General features: G+C 51.3%; 7 protein-coding genes across 7 annotated transcripts; 5 read left to right on the top strand and 2 right to left on the bottom strand.

Moving 5' to 3' along the window:
- Positions 1 to 2,549: 2,549 nt before the first annotated feature.
- On the top strand, positions 2,550 to 3,464 carry BO95DRAFT_464982 (Ras family protein; the record flags this gene model as incomplete). Its single annotated transcript, XM_025589102.1, has 4 exons — positions 2,550 to 2,561; positions 2,703 to 2,817; positions 2,887 to 3,162; positions 3,229 to 3,464. 4 exons carry the CDS (start codon positions 2,550 to 2,552, stop codon positions 3,462 to 3,464), a joined length of 639 nt encoding a protein of 212 aa, XP_025441012.1.
- Positions 3,465 to 3,792: 328 nt separating this feature from the next.
- Positions 3,793 to 4,482, top strand: BO95DRAFT_174054 (uncharacterized protein). Its single transcript, XM_025580841.1, has 2 exons — positions 3,793 to 4,344; positions 4,419 to 4,482. The coding sequence occupies exon 1, from the start codon at positions 3,903 to 3,905 to the stop codon at positions 4,233 to 4,235; it is 333 nt and encodes a 110-aa protein (XP_025441013.1). The 5' UTR covers positions 3,793 to 3,902; the 3' UTR covers positions 4,236 to 4,344; positions 4,419 to 4,482.
- Positions 4,483 to 4,523: 41 nt separating this feature from the next.
- BO95DRAFT_444123 (flavin adenine dinucleotide pyrophosphatase) lies at positions 4,524 to 5,865 on the bottom strand. The gene is made up of 3 exons (XM_025586815.1): positions 5,726 to 5,865; positions 5,362 to 5,528; positions 4,524 to 5,286 (listed from the first exon to the last, which is right to left on the bottom strand). Exons 1-3 carry the CDS (start codon positions 5,810 to 5,812, stop codon positions 4,656 to 4,658), a joined length of 885 nt encoding a protein of 294 aa, XP_025441014.1. The 5' UTR covers positions 5,813 to 5,865; the 3' UTR covers positions 4,524 to 4,655.
- A 267-nt stretch (positions 5,866 to 6,132) lies between these two features.
- On the top strand, positions 6,133 to 7,136 carry BO95DRAFT_173970 (GMF family protein). The gene is made up of 4 exons (XM_025580840.1): positions 6,133 to 6,322; positions 6,406 to 6,505; positions 6,669 to 6,799; positions 6,881 to 7,136. The coding sequence occupies exons 1-4, from the start codon at positions 6,320 to 6,322 to the stop codon at positions 7,070 to 7,072; spliced, it is 426 nt and encodes a 141-aa protein (XP_025441015.1). The 5' UTR covers positions 6,133 to 6,319; the 3' UTR covers positions 7,073 to 7,136.
- A 4,611-nt stretch (positions 7,137 to 11,747) lies between these two features.
- Positions 11,748 to 12,950, top strand: BO95DRAFT_365959 (uncharacterized protein; the record flags this gene model as incomplete). Its single annotated transcript, XM_025582722.1, has 4 exons — positions 11,748 to 11,917; positions 11,985 to 12,548; positions 12,597 to 12,791; positions 12,848 to 12,950. The coding sequence occupies 4 exons, from the start codon at positions 11,748 to 11,750 to the stop codon at positions 12,948 to 12,950; spliced, it is 1,032 nt and encodes a 343-aa protein (XP_025441016.1).
- A 2,801-nt stretch (positions 12,951 to 15,751) lies between these two features.
- On the bottom strand, positions 15,752 to 16,856 carry BO95DRAFT_444128 (uncharacterized protein). Its single transcript, XM_025586816.1, has one exon. The coding sequence runs from the start codon at positions 16,440 to 16,442 to the stop codon at positions 16,026 to 16,028; it is 417 nt and encodes a 138-aa protein (XP_025441017.1). The 5' UTR covers positions 16,443 to 16,856; the 3' UTR covers positions 15,752 to 16,025.
- On the top strand, positions 16,816 to 17,193 carry BO95DRAFT_433086 (uncharacterized protein; the record flags this gene model as incomplete). Its single annotated transcript, XM_025585082.1, has 1 exon — positions 16,816 to 17,193. One exon carries the CDS (start codon positions 16,816 to 16,818, stop codon positions 17,191 to 17,193), a length of 378 nt encoding a protein of 125 aa, XP_025441018.1.
- Positions 17,194 to 17,526: the final 333 nt, after the last annotated feature.

Raw genomic sequence — 17,526 nt, forward strand, 5'->3', positions numbered from 1 at the left:
TTCCCATGAGATGTGAGCTGACAAGTGGAGGTGTGGAGAAACATGAGCTCTCCCCTCACCCTCGGCCTGAGGCTCTGTCCAGAGACTCCAGACCGTCAGTGTCACTGTGACACTGTAGACTAACTAACCGAGTGCTGAGTAGAGTGGTATTGGAGATGGTGCCAAGAACTCCCAGGGAGCCGGAAAACTCAACATCCACGCCTATGATGTAAGCCTACGCGTCTGGATGGAGCTGTCAATTGCAGTGCCTGTCAGTCCGTCGAGCCGACATTGCTTCTAGAAAAGGGTTTTTTTTTATGAGTTCTTGAAGGCTACTACTTTCTACGGACGTATCTGTTGTCCGATAACGATCCCCCTGTGCGGCCTCCATCGTCATCATCAATCACCACAGCGAACCCACTGACTCAGTTGGAACGGGGGATATCCGAGTCGACTTGCAGCCCTTGCACCCTGCGCGAGAGAAGCTCAACGGAGGAGTCGGAGCGGGACGCAGACACCAGGAGGGTCACAGTTGCTCAAGCTGACAGCAGCGTGATTGGCTGTGGGGATTGAAAGCTATCCGTTTGTTTTCCGAGTTGCGCATAGCGAGGTCGCTGAAGGCATTGAGTAAAGTGGTTGGAGACCCTCAGGGGAGACCCGATGGGGCCTCTGGACGATTTAGTGTGTAGAACCTTTTATCGACCGGCGCTAAGAGGTGGAACTGGTGAGATTAATCTATGGCCAGTCCTGAGAGGGACCAAAATGTCTTTGGATCAAGGACACACAGCGATTCAGTCGAGATTGATGGCTCTGTGGCATCAGCCGGGGATGGCAACCTTAAGGAGCGAGATAGAAAGGTAGTAGTCCCCGTACTCAATCAAGTTTCTTATTACTTGGTATTATTGCAGTAAGGCGAGGGAGGGAGGGAGGGTTTACAGTATTTAGCTTCCGTTCAGTGGATAGAGATTGTGATGTGACTGAATCGGCAACCCCTTTTTCCCTCCAGGCTCCTTGGACAACTCCTTCGTACCATGCCACCAATTGATGTTCGTTGCAGAGACTGCTCACGGCCCTAATCTTCTTGCCTTGCCTTCCGCCTCCACTTGCGATCGTCTGTCCTGTTCCTCTTCTTTCCAATCACAGACTGTGATTCTGAGCTTTATCTTTGACAATTTACCATGTAGACGGGGGATCTCGAGCAATGACGAGGCAGAGGCTTTGAATTGTAGTTGAGCTGATTGCGTTTGATTTCTTTTCTTTTCTTTTTTCTTTTCTTTCACTTTTCCTTTTCCATTTCTTATTGTCTAAATGTTAACAATGACAAAAGGCAGCTAGGATGCGATGATGGCGAGAGAGAGTAATTATTCCCAGTGGACCAATCGCCCGATTAAATAATAATTAAACACCGTCTTGGCTGGGCTGGATTGAACCACACGCGTCGCCGGTTAATGCCACACCCGCCCATCCACCCATCATCCTCTTTCTCGCTCGTTCTCTTCCTTCCCCCCTTTCTTAATTATTATTATTCTACAACTTACCCCCCAATCAGCAGCAACCTCATTTCCAATCTTTTCTACTCTTCTAGTTACCTAGTACTCCGTAGTTAGTGTAGAGTCCGATTCCTAGTCGTAGTGATTGACTCGGAATAGGGTCAATGTCAATGTCTCCGTCCCCACGGTCGCTACAGTTATCCTTTCCAGATCTTAACCTTAGGTAATTAACCTACTTTGTTGGAGATGATATGACGATGATGATGATGATGAGGAGGAGGAGAAGGAGGAGTAACTGGCTCTTTCTAAGCTGATTGCTCTTGCTCTCTTCCTCGATTACTACTCTACTAGTAGGTATACTAGTCGTACTTCGTAGTCACTTCATCATCTAGACTCCTTCTGTCTGGGCTTGTCCTTCCCTGCCATCCCCACTCTTTTTTCTCTCTCTCCGTTCCTCAAGTTGAACTAACGGCTCCTTAATCATCGCCTTCCTTCCTTCTCGGGCTCTGTCTTTCTCCCCTTTCCCCTCTCAATCTCTCCACCCTATCTTTCCTCTCCTCCCTTTCTCTTGACCTCCTTGAATTTGAATCCACTCGAACGAACTTCTCGAAGGTCTTCTTGATTGACTTTGACTTCCATAGACGGTTTAGAATCAGACGAATTGCAGCTTTCCCGGGAGACCACCTGCTGGTTCATCTTCAATTACGCCCGCTGCAAAGTTCCACGAACCACACCCCCCTCCACCCCCCTGATCCTCTCTCTCCCACACACTACATCGGCACATCCCTCCTCTCCTATCGACCCTCTTCCCACCCCCCAGTCTGCTTCTTTAAGCTTGGCCTGTTCACCAGACCCGCCGTTGCTGTGGACTGCCCTTTAGGCGCCTTTACTCTGCGCAAAACTCCCAACGACCTGGGCCCGACCTCTTGACCCTTTGGCAAAGAAAATTGTGTTGTTGCTTGCTCCTTCGACCCGCTTGTCACAGCTCCTGTTGGGATAGCTACGATCACCATTTCTCTTTCCCCCTTCCTTCCCCCCTCCCCCCATATCCCAGCATAATACAGAACAAAGCCTACCAGGATGGCTTCAAAGGTACGCCTTTCTCCCGCGTTCTAATTTCGCCGTCTCTGGTCTCCCTTTCCTTCCCGCCTCCTATATCCCCGATTTACTACCTCGCCGTCGAACCTACAGCAGCGCAGCGCCATCACGACAAATGCTTACAATTGCCTTTAGTTTCTTAGAGAATATAAGCTAGTTGTTGTCGGTGGTGGTGGTGTCGGAAAGTCTTGTTTGACCATTCAATTGATTCAGAGTCACTTCGTGGACGAATATGATCCGACGATTGAGGGTGAGCAGCAACCATGCTTTGCCGTCGCCGACCGATCGCGCAGCTAACCTAGCCTTCCCCTTGCAACAGATTCGTACCGCAAGCAGTGCGTCATTGACGATGAGGTCGCTTTGTTGGATGTTCTAGATACTGCCGGCCAGGAGGAATATTCGGCGATGCGCGAACAATACATGCGGACCGGCGAAGGCTTCCTTCTCGTCTACTCGATAACGTCGCGTCAGTCATTTGAAGAAATCATGACGTTCCAACAGCAGATCCTGCGAGTCAAGGACAAGGACTACTTCCCCATCATCGTCGTCGGAAACAAGTGCGATTTGGAGAAGGAGAGGGCTGTCACAGAAGAAGGTGGGTTATCCAGTCCAAGGTGCTTCATTGCGACGCAAGCTGACGAGCGATTTTCTTCATTTCCAGAGGGCGAGGCGCTAGCACGGCAGTTCGGCTGCAAATTCATCGAAACCTCCGCCAAGTCTCGCATCAACGTTGAGAACGCTTTCTACGACCTCGTGCGCGAGATCCGTCGGTACAACAAGGAGATGTCCTCATACCCGTCCGGGGCGGGCGGCTTCGGCTCCCGCGCCCCCGAGGGCAAGATGGACGTCAGCGAGCCTGGCGAGAGTGAAGGGTGCTGTAAATGTATTATAATGTAATGAACAGGCGTTGGATTGAAAAGGATACACACATGTCGAGATTCGGAAGGAAACAAAACATTATACCTCGGCAGGAAGCGAGATCAGCGATACCCACCATCGTGATGCGGAATGTGGCTTGTCGACGCGTTTGGACCGTGCTATTATACCAGATGAGGCTCGTCGCCCCGATGATGACTGCTCCCGCCCTCATGCCCATGCCGCCATCCTCTCCATGAACGTTCGATTCCCCTTCTGTTTCTCTGTTCTTCTATTTTTTTCTTCTTTCTTCTTCTCTTTTCTTGATCATCTATCACTTCTTATTTCATTTGCAAGATTGGCCACTTCTTTCAATCTGGGTTCTTTTTTTTTTTTAAACGATATTTCGATCTTGGAAAGGATGGAGGGGGGTGGGAAAAGGAGCCTGTTCGTTAGATCTTGTGCATTTTATCTAGGTATATGCTATTGCTGTCGCTAGCATTCTGGTTTATTGTTGGCTTTTCAGGGCTGCCCCCCTGTCCTTCCGTCGCCCGTTTCCCATCGATGCTTCTGCGTGGCTCTCGTCGTCAGGCATCTCGACCTCGACCTCATTTCAACTTAATGCTTAGTTTGCTCCGTCATTTTCCTGCCAGTCGACCCATGTTGACCCCTTCCCACGCATTCGCCATATCTTTTTGTGTACATCTTTCCCCCCTCGGAGACGGTGCCGTACGGAGATACGGGGCATGCGGCCCTTCGAAGTCTGTTAGGAATGAATATTGCCTGATTCTTATGTTCTGCTTGGTGTCTTAGCCATATGGCTTGATTTTCGGTCGATACGGTATGCGCTTGTGCCTTTAGTCAAGTGACGGAGCAAGTCTATCGTCGCCCTTGTTTTTGCTTCGGTGTGTGCACATTCAAGGTATAGTGTAGACTTCCTGTCTTCTTACTTGGCAGGTTCCTGGGTTTGCTGAGTTTTGGTCACTGCGATTGAAGAACGACTGTTTCGAGAGTGCCTTTGCCTTCAACTGTTCATCTGAGACTCTGCTAAAGTTGGCTCATACCATCGTCTACTGGATAAGGAGATAACATGGATGTGACAGCGGACGGTCCGACGGGGCCGGGGCCTTCCCGGCAAACTGGATTTATCTATATACCCCCCCGAAATTCTAGCTCAACGGGGTTGACTGAGACGCTTTTCTAATCTTTTGCGTCAATCATTCTTTTGAAAATTTACTTCTCCTCCTCAGCATCGGAAGGCGGATCCAACTCATCCTCGCGGGCGACCTTCTTCCCCTGGACCTCGCGCTCGACCTCGGGGATCAGCGCGTCCATCAGCTCCCTGTCGGTGCCGACCAGCGTCACGGTGTTGCGCTTGTTGCCCCAGCGCGGGTAGCTGCCGACCTTGACGCCGCGGTCGGCGACGCGGGCGGCCAGCTCGGTCAGGTAGCCGGCCACGTCGCTCTCGGGCAAGGGGGTGCTGAACAGGTAGCGGTAGATGCCCTTGCCTTCCTCCGGGTTGACCAGCCGCGGCAGCAGCGTCGGCTTCAGGTGCTCCAGGAGCCGCTCGAACAGCCGTGGCACCCCCGGCAGAATGTGCACGTTGCCGTTCACGATCGCGATCGGCACCCACATGTCGTCCGCCACGAAGATGGCCTGCTCGTCTTCGGGGAGGGCCGCGTCGTACGGCAGCTCCACCATCCGCAGCTTGGCCGTCAGGCTCGCCGACGGCGTGTCCCAGTCGAAGCTCGGTTGCATGGGGTGCGGTTTCGAGAGGCGCTTCATCCGCTCGAAGGCCGGCGTGTGGAGTTTGAGCGGCAGGGAGAAGGCGCGCGCGATCGAGGCGTAGGTTATATCGTCGTGGCTTGGGGGAAGGTGTTAGTTTGTAGGTGGTTCGAGGGGGAGTGGTTCGAGGAAGCGCCTGTCAGGCAGTACGTACGTCGGTCCAATGCCTCCGCTGGTCACTACAAAGTCGTACCGATCACTCATGCGCCGCACCGCTTCGATGATCTCGCTCTCGTCGTCCGCGATCACCTCCACGCGCTTCAGTTGGATGCCCAGCGAGAAACACCATTTCGCGAAGAAGGCGGAGTTGGTGTCTATTGTCTGGAGGATTTGCGAAGGGAAGTGGTTAGTTGGGTGGTTCGGTTGGTGGGGAATGGGTTTGCGTCGCAGATGGGTTGGGTTGGTTGGATATGGGACACACCACTTCCTTCTCAATTGAGGGAGAGCAGGGTGGTGTGCAGTGGTGAGTAAATAGTGAACGAGATATGACAGGTTGGTGATGAGGATAAGATACTCACCTTGCCTCCAAGTACCTCATCGCCAATGATCAGGCATGCCGCGGTGTGGATGGTGCGTTTGTTCTTCGGGAGTACGGATGATGTCATATTGAAGGATGGGGATGGAGCCCGAGTTCTGAGTGCTGAGGCAGAAGTGAAAGGAATTGAGGACGCAGAAGATGAATTGTTAAGGGCTGGCCGGGTTAGCTGACGGGTGAGTTGACTGAGTCGACTGAACATCGAGGAGGGTGGTGAAAAGGAACGAAAGGAGGACGGAGTGAGTGGATTTCAGGCGGACTAAGTATCAAGCGTGAACGAGCGGGGAGGGGGAAAGGAAAGAAAGTGAGAAACAGAAAGTCTGGAGGGCCGCCAACGGAGGTTCGAGCGGGTGGGGGAGAAAATAGCGGGCGGCCGGCGACCCGTTCCCATCCCATCATTCATCATCCATCCATCCATCCCACTTGGAGCTAAGTCGCCTTCTCGATCGACATCTCCTGCTCCATTTCTGATACCCCCCTCGTTCTTTTCGTGTCTGCACCGCTGGTTGTTCGTTGCCAGTCTTAAAGAGAATTTCGTGTGGTTTGACCCTGGTGAGGTCATTATCATACCAACAAGATGGTGAGGACACATGCCCCGCATTCCCTCCCCCCTCCTTGCCCTTCATCGGTAACCCGTAATATTGACACCCCCTCCTCTCCCAGTCCGAATCTCGTCTGTATTCCTTCTCGCCGGAGACGAAAGAAAAGCTCCGCAAGTTTCGCTTGGGGACCTCGCGCGCCAAAGACCCGCAGGCTGTTATCTGTAGGGTTCCGTTCCATTTCGTTGTTGCCTTTCCCGCGCTCGTTCGAAACCTCCCTCGCCGATGTGGAAGATGATGCATGCAGGCATATCCTGTTCTTCTGTGGCAGCGGTGTCGAAGAGGGAATGGGCTGCAGGTGTTGGTGCTGACTGGTCGGGTCGACAGATATAATCGACAACAAGAGCCAGGAAATCCGCCCCGAGGATGGTGAAGTCTACACGAAGATGGAAGATCTCGCCGACGAGCTTCCCGAGACGTCGCCTCGATTCATCCTTCTCAGTTACCCGTTGACTTTGGTTCGTTGCCTCCTTACCCTTGGTTTCTGCTGCGGTCGCTCGTCGCGGGTCGCTAATATTGCATTTTCTGCTCTGGTCTAGCCGTCCGGCCGTCTCACCGTCCCCTATGTGATGCTCTACTACCTCCCCGAGAACTGCAACCCCTCGCTGCGGATGATGTATGCGGGTGCCGTCGAGTTGATGCGCAACACCGCCGAGGTGAACCGTGTGATTGAGGTGGAGAGTGAGGAGGATATCGTGGGGATCGAGGCCAGATTGCAGAGTCAGAACTGAGTTGGCGGTCCGGGGGTGCAGGATGAGGTGTTGGTATATATCATCTTTCGGGCTCGGGCCTCCTTTGTCGGTCTCTAGCCTGTCTTTTCTTTTGAACTCATATATCGAGCGCTTTTTAATAGTATATTTAGCGGTGTACGCTATTGCTTTTGAGATTGAAAAATCTTTGGCTGGAGATGGGTTCTGGTTCTGCTGGTAAGCTTTTGGTCTCTCTGGTGAGGACGCGGATCTTGAGGTTGATATCGTTGTTCTGGACGGGATAGATTGTTGCACAATCGGTCACGGTAATGGATCTGTAGAGCTGCCAACCTTGCTCTAGCGTTGCTGCTGACTGCAGGTCTGACGCAACAGCCATCCCTCAGAGGGAAACAAGAAGGAGACTACCGGGACTGAGACAGATCTCCTCATGGCACCAAGCGTGTTCCCAGTCGCACCACCATGACTGTAGCAAGGCACACTCGACTATCGGCCCCTCTGCAATGAATGCCTCAGGCGGCAACAAGGTGGCCCATGTCTATAAGGAAAACACATAATCAAAAAGACCAGCCCGGTGCTCGACGATAGGCTTGTTGTCAATCAGATTGACCCCTGGACACGACCCGACAGTTCTTGGAGTCATGTACTGTGTAGCTTCCCAGCCACCCGTGGCACCCCTCAGCCCCGTCCCAAGTGCTTGGGAGCCATGACGGGTGGAACCCATTTCCGGGGAAAAGTTGATACATCAACTTTTTCCCCCACTCAATGTCTGGATGTATGGTACCTTTGAGCCCTTGTAGGTTTAGTAAGAACAGATGATCGACGGTCATCATCTAGGGTGTACTCAGTAGTCTATGCTGTCAAACCTGGACTCCGAAGCCCTGATATCAACGATGCCCTAGGAGGTCAGATTCTGAATTAATCCTCCTAGTATGAAATAGACCAGCACCCATGTCCCGTGTTGACGGAGGCCGACGGAATGCCGTGAAGGCCATTTACAGAGGTAAAGTATCCGTACTGTACCTTGCAATGTGTGATGTGTGATGTATGCTATTTGAGTGATAGTGTCCACTGCTCTTTCATGAGTACAGTATGTGACTCCACAGTGGAGATAAGATGATTCGGACAGACGATCATAGGCTGAATGCATATGTCCAAAGTACTGTACACTCACAGTACTAGGCCGTGGTGGGTAGGAGGCCCAGCTGCTCGTCTGCCAGGTGGCAGGTGGCAGGTGGCCCCGTGGAGCGGAGTCGTTGGGTTTGTTCTTGTTTTTTTATTCTTTTTTTGCTTTCCCATATAGTTGTATCCTTTTACGGCTCTTTCCCCTTCGAACTACGGGTCTTCGAGATGTCTGCCAGTGGTGGGTTGGGGTTCATTGTCCTGGTGAGATTGGGGAGAGAGGGGCAAAGCGAGCAGGGATTAGATGACGATGGCGATGCTGTGATGGGTGGGGAATTGACCCCGAGCACTGGGCTGTCTTTCTTGGTGATGATGATTGGCTTGTGCGGGTTCGAGGGGGGTTCTCTCGGAGATGCATGGCCAGAGGGAGAGGGACCTAGGGTCAGTGGGGATGGATTATAGACAGCCAGCCAGCAATATCCAGAATACTTTCACCCCCCCCCCCCCCTGCATGTGCTGGGTCCACGGTGGTTGACGGTGGCGAAAAGAAGGGATTTGCATTTTGCATTTTGCATTGGGCAGGGAGGGAGGAATTTAGTTTGCGAACCCGGTGGTGTGGTTGTTGGGTTCCTTTTTTTGTTTCGACTCAATCGGGGTTTTTTTGTAGGAATTGGGGAAGGTTGTTTTGGATGATGCCCTACGGCTTGATGATGGCTTCCCCGTTGGATCTTAATCCTTTTGGTACGAGGTGGGTAAGTATGTCGTAGCGATTAAGGTATTGAGTACATGCTTCGTCTATCATACTCTACATGGTGATCACCACGGTCAAGGTCAAGTCTTGACAATCACGAGGCAGGAGAGGGAGATAGAACGGTCCTGCCCCATCGAGGTGGCAGATTTCTCCGATTTGGAGAAAAATGAAGTGGAGGAGCAGGGGTGCATTGGAACTTAAGGTTTCGCTGGGGCTGCTTCGCTCTGACAAATTGTTCCATTCACGGCTTCTTTGTTTACCATACCGTACGCTCAATCGTTACCTTACTCTTCTCACTGCCGGCTGTTCTGCATGGAACCATTGCCGTTTTTAATATAGATTGGGACTGTAGCATGGTGCTCCGGTTGAGTGTCGTGCAGCTGCTATGCATGCGCTACTGTCAATCGGGAATGTCGGGGGAGGAGAGGGTGTATTTTACTGTATTGTGGTATTGGTACCTGTTTTGATACGGAGGTTGTATAAGGTAGCACCGTGTGCTGGCAAAGGCTCGGTTTGATTGAGCAGAACATATTGATATGGTTGAAAGAGGACTCGATTGTGAAAGTTCTTTCTAAGTTATCTTCTGTTCGGTTCATCTTGGACCTGGTATTTTGTTGATGTTCAGATAGAAAGTTGTCACCCGTATAGATTCAATTGCTCCCACCGAGAAACGAAGCTGTCAGCGTGAAGTAGTACTGATGATATCAGCGAATTGTAGGCAGTCCACCTGTCTTAGCATTGACAATGAGCAACAGGCGATCGTCTATACCAGATAGAGCCGGATATAAGTTAACCAGTGCGGAAGCTGTCGAGGTAAATTCGAGGTATGGCCCGTTGTGAACAAACAGGTAAGATACACTGCTATACGGATGCATCCCTACCTATCATACCACCAAGCCTTGCGCTGATATCATCTTGGCCCAGCAGGTCAGCTTCCAGACTCCTGGGTACAGAACAACAAACAAACTCTGTTGCACTCAGCCACATCCCAGGTGTCCGGGAATTAGAAAAAGCAACAGGCAGGAGGTGTTGTCTGTCACCGCACAAGACAGTCGGAATTGCTAGCAGAGTTCCCCGCCAAGCTTAAGAGGATTAAGGAAAGAGAGCCGGGTGGTCGAGACGGGGGTTTCGGGCTGTGTTTCCGAGTGGATGTCACGGCAGTGCACCTCACTGCACTGGGCAGATCTGGATGATTGCCTACGTAGTAACTTTAGTGTCTAGGGACAGTACGGGAGGACTCAGTTTATTAGGTAGTCTTCTCAGAGGCTAGGCTAGGACCCAAGCGCTCCGTCGCCTCGGTTCGCCCGCCCGCTAGTTTAGCCTACCTGTAGTTCAAGGTTGCTGGATTCCCAGGCTTGCAGGAGCAGCAACTTAGCAAGACTTCCAGTTCGCTTGGTCTCCATCCCGTACCTTGCTTACATACCGTCTGTCTGGCACTCCACTCACTGCATAGTCTGTCTCTCTTCTCCCTTCGGCACGGAGCGTGAGTATCTCTTCCCGTGGTCGATACCACCACTTTTCGATTGTCCAGACTCCAGAGTATGTCATGGGTTACTGAATCTGGAGCATCCAAATGAACATTTATTAGCGCTCAGAATTCATTATACCAGTGTCCCTATCGGGCCTGTTTGCTGCTTCTCATCTGACATTGAATATATGACGTCTAGTTAGGTGTGTCTCGAGTATGTATGAAGAATCACCAGACACCGTATCTGCTGCAAGTCTATACGTAACAGTTGCCAGTGCCCAAAATCTGGATAAAATGCTGAAGGGTAAATTTAAACTCATGTCTTCTCAAATACTAGGATAGAAAAATAACCGCAAGCCAGCAACGAATTAGCCATGTGCTACCCATACCCTTAGCCTCCTGCCACATTTGCAACTTAACACTAACTTAACACTTTTTTTTTTTTTTTTTTTTTTTTTTTTTTACTTTTACGCTCTCGTTACGGAGTACTTGACTTGACTTTTACTTTACATACTCTTACCCACCCCCCTCTTGCTCCTCCGTTTCCCCCCTCCCTGCCAGAAAGGTTTGTTCGGCTTCTATTTATCATTTGGCTCGCGCTGCAGTGCAGGTGGCCGTCGTTGCCTGCCTGATTTGTTTATCTTTGCTCTTGCTCGCTTTTTCTCTTTTTGGCGGCCACCAACTCAATTCATTACCACCACCCACCCACCCTTCCCTCCTCTTCACGTTCTTCCCTCCTCTACTACAACTAATTCTACAACTACTTTCTCTTTCACCACCACCACCACCACCACTACTACTACCACAAAACATTGCGCCCTTTCTAATCCCTCCCGTGGCTTCAGTTCTCGTACGCCTCGACCACGCCCGATCCACACGATCTGACCGCCCTTCAGCCAATCAGTCGTGGTCTTCGGCTGCGACCCTACCAAGAGCTCACCGTCTTGCCGGGTGTCCCAAGTCTACGGTTTCGGGTCACGCCCGTGCGACCTGCCAATACTTAATCGTGGTTCCCGCTTTGTCTGTTCTATTTGGCACCCACTCGGTTCGATCAACAACATCCACCCCCCCCTTCCACCTCCACCCTCCGCCCTCCACCCTCCACCCCTGGTCCCGGTCGCCCAACAACCACTTTATCATACTCGGATCGATCATCTCAAACCCGCCTGTCCCGATTCCGCACCTCGACTGTCCAGCGATTGGGATAATATGAATAGACCATTTTGCATCGAGGCCTGGCGCAGAGATTGAGTTCTTTTATACTGCAAGAAAAACGACAACCTTCCATTCATATCACCGACTTGGTTCACCACAATATTAGCCAGTCTCATCCTCATCAGACTGTGCGCCTTTCCGACATGTCGACACAACAGAGTTCCGACCTGTTCAGCGAAGGCAAGCACGAGGGTTTCTCCAAATATGTTAAACGCATAAGAACTGCAATGAGGAGGACCTCTACCATCAAGACATTTCCGTCGCCCGGTATACAGGGGGCTACTGAGGTACCCGCGTCCAGTCAGAACGCTACGTACGTCCGACCTCTCTCCTTTCCCCTTACAATTGTCAACATTGCCCCAATACTTACTTCGGGCCAGCCTGACAGCTACTCCTCTCCCACCTGCCATCAGTGTGTCCCCCAATGCGACCGTACTTTACAACTGGGGAGTCATCCAAGAACAGAAGGCGCGCGCCTTGTTCGCAAAGTATGGACTAGCCATCGAGCCGGGAGAATGGAAGGCTCCTAGCGACATGACCGTGCAGCGAGTGGTAAGGCCGATCCGTATGCGAGTCCGCCGTACCTGCCACCGCTGCCAGACCATTTTCGGGCCCAACAAAGCTTGCGTCAATTGTCAACATGTTCGCTGCACAAGCTGTCCGCGGGACCCCATTACGAAGCCCGACGACAAACAGGCACAGACTGAAGCCGCACTCCAAACCCTCCTGTCGCAAAAGACGCCTGAGATTGCCCCGGCGCCGCGCCAATCCAAAGAACCTCGCCTGACCTTACCCTCACGTACCGGTGGCCAGGATTTGGTCCACAATCCACCTCGCCAGAGAATTCGGCGAACTTGCCATCGCTGCAACACCGTTTTCGCGGCAGATGCTATGGAATGCAATACTTGCAGACACATTCGCTGTACTCTGTGCCCTCGCGAGCCGTACGTTGCGCTATTTCCATTCATCGGAGCTATGCTAACAAGATGTAGGGCGAAGCTTAACAAATACCCGAATGGTTATCCCGGAGACGCCGAGCCCCCCTCGGAACTACCTGCACGGACATGGAAGAAGCCCCGGCAACGGGTTCGATACTTCTGTCACCGCTGCAACAACGTACTACAATCGCGAGAAACCATTTGCTCCCATTGCGGGCAAGAGAAATGTGACGAGACCATACGAGATCCGTAAGTTACTGAAGCGGTTGCTCATAAGCAAGCACGTGTTGATCCATTCATTGCAGGAAACGCAAAGAAAGGCCAAAACCCGACCCTGAGATATCGAAACGAGTCGAAGAACGATTGGCGCATGCGAAGATAGTGAGCACGGGATCAATGGAACGCTGAAACGATCATGGTTACTTCACGCTGCGATTCACGGCCCTAGTAAAATGCTCAACGAGTTCTCTCTTTTTCCCTCACCAGAGCGTGGTCAGCCCATACGGCCGGCCTATTCCCAGATTTCTTGTCCCCAGTCTGGACAGCATGAGAAAAAGCCCAGACGAAGAGCCACCGAGAAGAGTTTGATGGGGGCACAGTAGGGCTGGTCCTAGTGATTGGTGCATCTTGAAGCCTCAATCAGGATTATTTGCCCGTTGTGCAAGGCCTGTGGATATGCGCTTACGATGGTAACTATGCAGCAATGAACCAAACCCACGATGTTACATCGCCGGACTTGCTACGAAATTAGGTCCTTGCAATTTCCAGATACCCTTTTTGGCCGAGGCATTACGTGTTTCTAGACCCAAATTCATTTTCGAAGGTTCGGATGGCGAGTCAGGTGTGATCCGCAATCGAGAAACTGCATGTTAGAGCGTTAGCCGAAGCAGGACTAGAGTGATGGAACCACAACCGCGGGCTGCTGCAATCAAACCTAAATAGAGGGTGATGATTGACAGGACCCGCAATGGTGTTGAAGATGGAAGAAGTCGAGCCAATGATTGAGCAGGGCTGGAAGAAACTGCATCTGTCCTTGGATGTAATCTAAATCATATATTGAGGCCACCCAGTCTAGAATCGGAGGGACGCTGAGTAATGATTAGAGAGGGGCTCCACTGGGCCCCGCTGGGTTGGATTCAGTTCCCGGCGGTTTGGTGACCGTGTCGTCCCATGCCTCGGTCAGGGGAAGGGGGTGTTCTCTTTACATTGTAATGCTGGAGCTATCGCATCAAGTGATCGTAAAACTGTGTGGTGATTATGCAGCCGTTTGCATTCCAACCAGTATATCTTTACAGGACCTCTATAGACCTCCAGGGTATATTCAACCTGATAACCGATAGGTAAGCAGGTAGGTAGCAAGTCCCGAATCATCCGAAACCACATGGTGGTGCAGTCCGATAGAAATCATGCAACCCAGACCCTGTCACTGTCACAACCCTGGATAAATAACACCGTGAATTAATTATACGTCCAGCATGTCGCAATTAGTACCGTAATCCTCTAACGCCGCTTGTCTCCCTAAGCCCTTAATCCTCCCCCAGAAATAACATGAATTTCACCCAGAAACATCCAACCATTGATTTGACCAATTTATTTTAGACCATATCAAAAAAAATAAATCCCCGACAAAACTCCGTCCAACGTCCCTGCACTCGGCCGGAACTCTAGGACTGGGGGGTTTAAACGGGGAACCGGGGGGTTTGAAGAACGGTACCTAGTAGACTAGTTAAGTTACTTAACTACCTGAAGCTAGACTGGAACCCAACCCGCCGGCGCGCACGGATCAATTTCTTTTTATGGATCTATGGGTACGTACCTACTAGGTACCGTAATGCAGATTTTTAATTTGGGGAGTCCTCTGTAAGTCAATTTGAGGGTTGAGGTTTGGGGGTTGATGTCTTGTGGAGGGTAATTTGTATTCACTGTACATTTATACTTAGGCTAGGTGTTGTTGGTGGTGGTGGTGGTGGTGGTGGTGATTACGGGGTAGGTAACTGCTATTTTTCTTTGCTTCTGGCTTCTGGCTTCTTGCTTCTTGCATTTCTTGGGGTAGGATTGTCTGTTATGGGATGGTTGCGTACAGGGGAGGGGGAGGTTGCGTGCGCCCTGCCAGCGCATTTACGCCACGTTCTCCGGGGAGTGTGTGTCTTTGATTCAATATACACTGTATTCCTATACGTATAGTCATTCATTACAGATGACAGTATCGAGACCTAGGCATTCTTCATCAATCTGTATTCCTCTCAGTACTCGCTTGAGATTGGTATTGCCTACCTACCTATACAAGGGTGACGTGGGTGCTCTGGCGGGTTGGGAAATTCATCATCATCATCATCATCATCATCATCATCATCATCATCATCATCATCATCATCGACCCTGAAAAGGGAATTATGCAGTAAGAGATATGTACCTAAGGTGGTACAGTACAGTACATGTACACTGCAACTGCAGAAACCTGGAATCGAAGATCATTGATTTTTATGGCGGGCGGTGGATACCGAGACCGGGTTCCCCGCGTCTGACGTGCCAAGATCTCAATGGGGTATGAGCTGAGGTATGACTGCACTGCCTGTGCCGGGCACCTCATGCCATTTGCACTAGGTTACGATATTGTATGGTATGGTATATACTGAGAATGTAGGCGTGGCAGGTTGAGGGGCTCTGGGAGTTGGATGGGTGTGAGGGAAGGTGGATGGTCTTGTGGCGTTGTCTGCTATATTGACAGTACCTGCTACGAAATGGTAACCGGGATTTTGGTTGAAGAAGATAGGTCCGTTGGGTGGGTGAGTTCCCTGGGTTCTGGGGTTGAGGGCCGATGGCTGTTTTCTCTGGTGATGCTTGCGTTGAGGGTGATGTACTCATATCAGGTGCTTAGATACTTGTGCACTGGTGGACTGGTGGTGGTGGTCTGATGGGTCACTACACGTCAGTAGCTGAAGGTTTCATCTGGTGGGCTGCAACTGGGAGTCTATACTTGGGTTCATTTATGGAGTCAATTCAAAGTTCTGTCCCGGGTCTGCTGCTTCGAACCGGGGAGCAAACGCATGTGGCCCGGGGATGTCGGTTCCTGGTAATTATTCTCCGAGGAGGGGGTGTGTCTACCCAGAGTGGGTTGTCAGCGGTTGAGTGGTGACACTTGGGTCGCAAAGATAATTTTAGGTGTGTAAGTAGGTTGTTTGGGCAGGAGATGCAGACTCCAAAGGTAGTTTGTGTTTTGTCCTTGCAGTCCTCTGGTAAGCTTGGGTGAGCTGATTCGGAACTGTATGGTTGATATCGTCCGGTGCTTGATACTGTAGGCCTCTTTGCTGCCCACTGCTACACTTATTGAGGACAAGTACTGTAAACTAAACAAGAAACAGTGTCCCCGCTCTGCGCCCTCGGATTCAGTAATACCTCCCGCAAAGACACCCAATCACTAAACTACTTCAGCAGTGACAGCCCGCCGGGTCGGCCTCCCGACGGTTCGTATCAAGTCAAAGCTTAACGGGTGCCAATTGGCGACAGCGGCGTCCGTGGAACCTGGATCCCGGAGTGTCGCCTGCTCCAATCCTGCCGCTTCATTGGGCTGGTAGCAGAGGGATCGGTCGTGTCCGGGTGGAGCAAGTTGGGATCGGAGACGGGAACGGAGTAGGAGTAGGAGCAGGACGCCCGAAACAGAGTGAGACCGAGAAGGATGAGAAGCGAAGACAAGTGGCGTGTCGCATTGCGGCGTTGTTCGGGCCACAGAGTTGTGTAACCTCTGGTATCTTGAAGAATTCTTTTGCCCCATGCCCAAAAGAGTTGGTTCCAAGTTACCACTGGGGTCTTCCAGTCACGGGATGATGAATCATTTGGGATAGTTAATTGGTTGAGTCCCGTATTAGAACTGGGAGATAGCGGTACCCTGTTGGTGAGCATACTTGGGCAATATCTCAAATTTATCACTGTGTCGAAGAGATGGCACATCTGGCGGTGCAGCTGGTTTCTCGTGGAAGGCTGCATCCCTCTGACCGGTCCGATCCGTGGATAATCCGCGGGACTGGCGATGGATGCACTACCGAGGATCTTCACGTGGATCTCGCAATATCATGCACTGGCTGCTTAGAGGGCATTGACTGGGAGGTTTGCGGAGGCTCTAGGCTTGCAGGTCTGGATTCAATCAATAAGTTAGGCAGTATACGTCTAAGTCAGATGAGGTTTGCTTTTTCTTGCCCACCTTTCAATGCGCACTCAATTAGATTCTCGTCTAGCTGGTCATCAAATCCCAGGAAATTGATACAATGGGATCAATATGCGTCAAGTCGAGCAAGGTAGAAATTGGATGCCCGACCAAGGTTTGAATTCCTCAATGCAACAGGAGCATCTACTGTCGAAGCATGGTAATACATGGTACCTAGTACCTTATACAAAGCAACATTCCAAAACCGATCACAGCTCAGTAAGAGACCAGATAGGAAAGACCCCCACCGTTCTTCCCTCACCGCTTCCACAGGGGATAAACCACTACCCGACTATTCCTCCACTGCCTCCACTCTACTCCCTCCCTGCATCATTTGTCCCCGAGCACAGCCTTCGAGAAAAAAGAAATATGACTGCTCCATTCTCCGTCCCAGCAGATTGGCACCGAATGAGAGCCATCCCTGCACCTGCTGCTCTTCCTGCCGCATGATTCATGCAGCGGTTGCCTTGCTTACCCAAGAACGAGCGGCCTCCAATTACCTCGAATACGGGGCGGGCGTATGCAAGCCCCGATCATCCTCAAACCCCCCCCCAGTGATCCTGTTTTCAAGCAAACAAACCTGCAAATCCTTGGGACGTCTACACGGCGCACTGCTGAGTGGGACATGCCCCGGATGGCATGGACTTTGCTGGAACGGGAGGCGCCACATGTTCCCTCTAGCGCCCTGCGTGTCGCGCCATGTGATTATCCGGATGGTATGGTTGCAGCTCGTATATCTTACAGGGCAATCAACCCCCGTGAAATTTACAGTTTGTACATACC

The sequence above is a fragment of the Aspergillus brunneoviolaceus genome (genome assembly GCF_003184695.1).
Source record: "Aspergillus brunneoviolaceus CBS 621.78 unplaced genomic scaffold BO95scaffold_44, whole genome shotgun sequence".
Classification (NCBI taxonomy): Eukaryota; Fungi; Ascomycota; class Eurotiomycetes; order Eurotiales; family Aspergillaceae; genus Aspergillus; species Aspergillus brunneoviolaceus.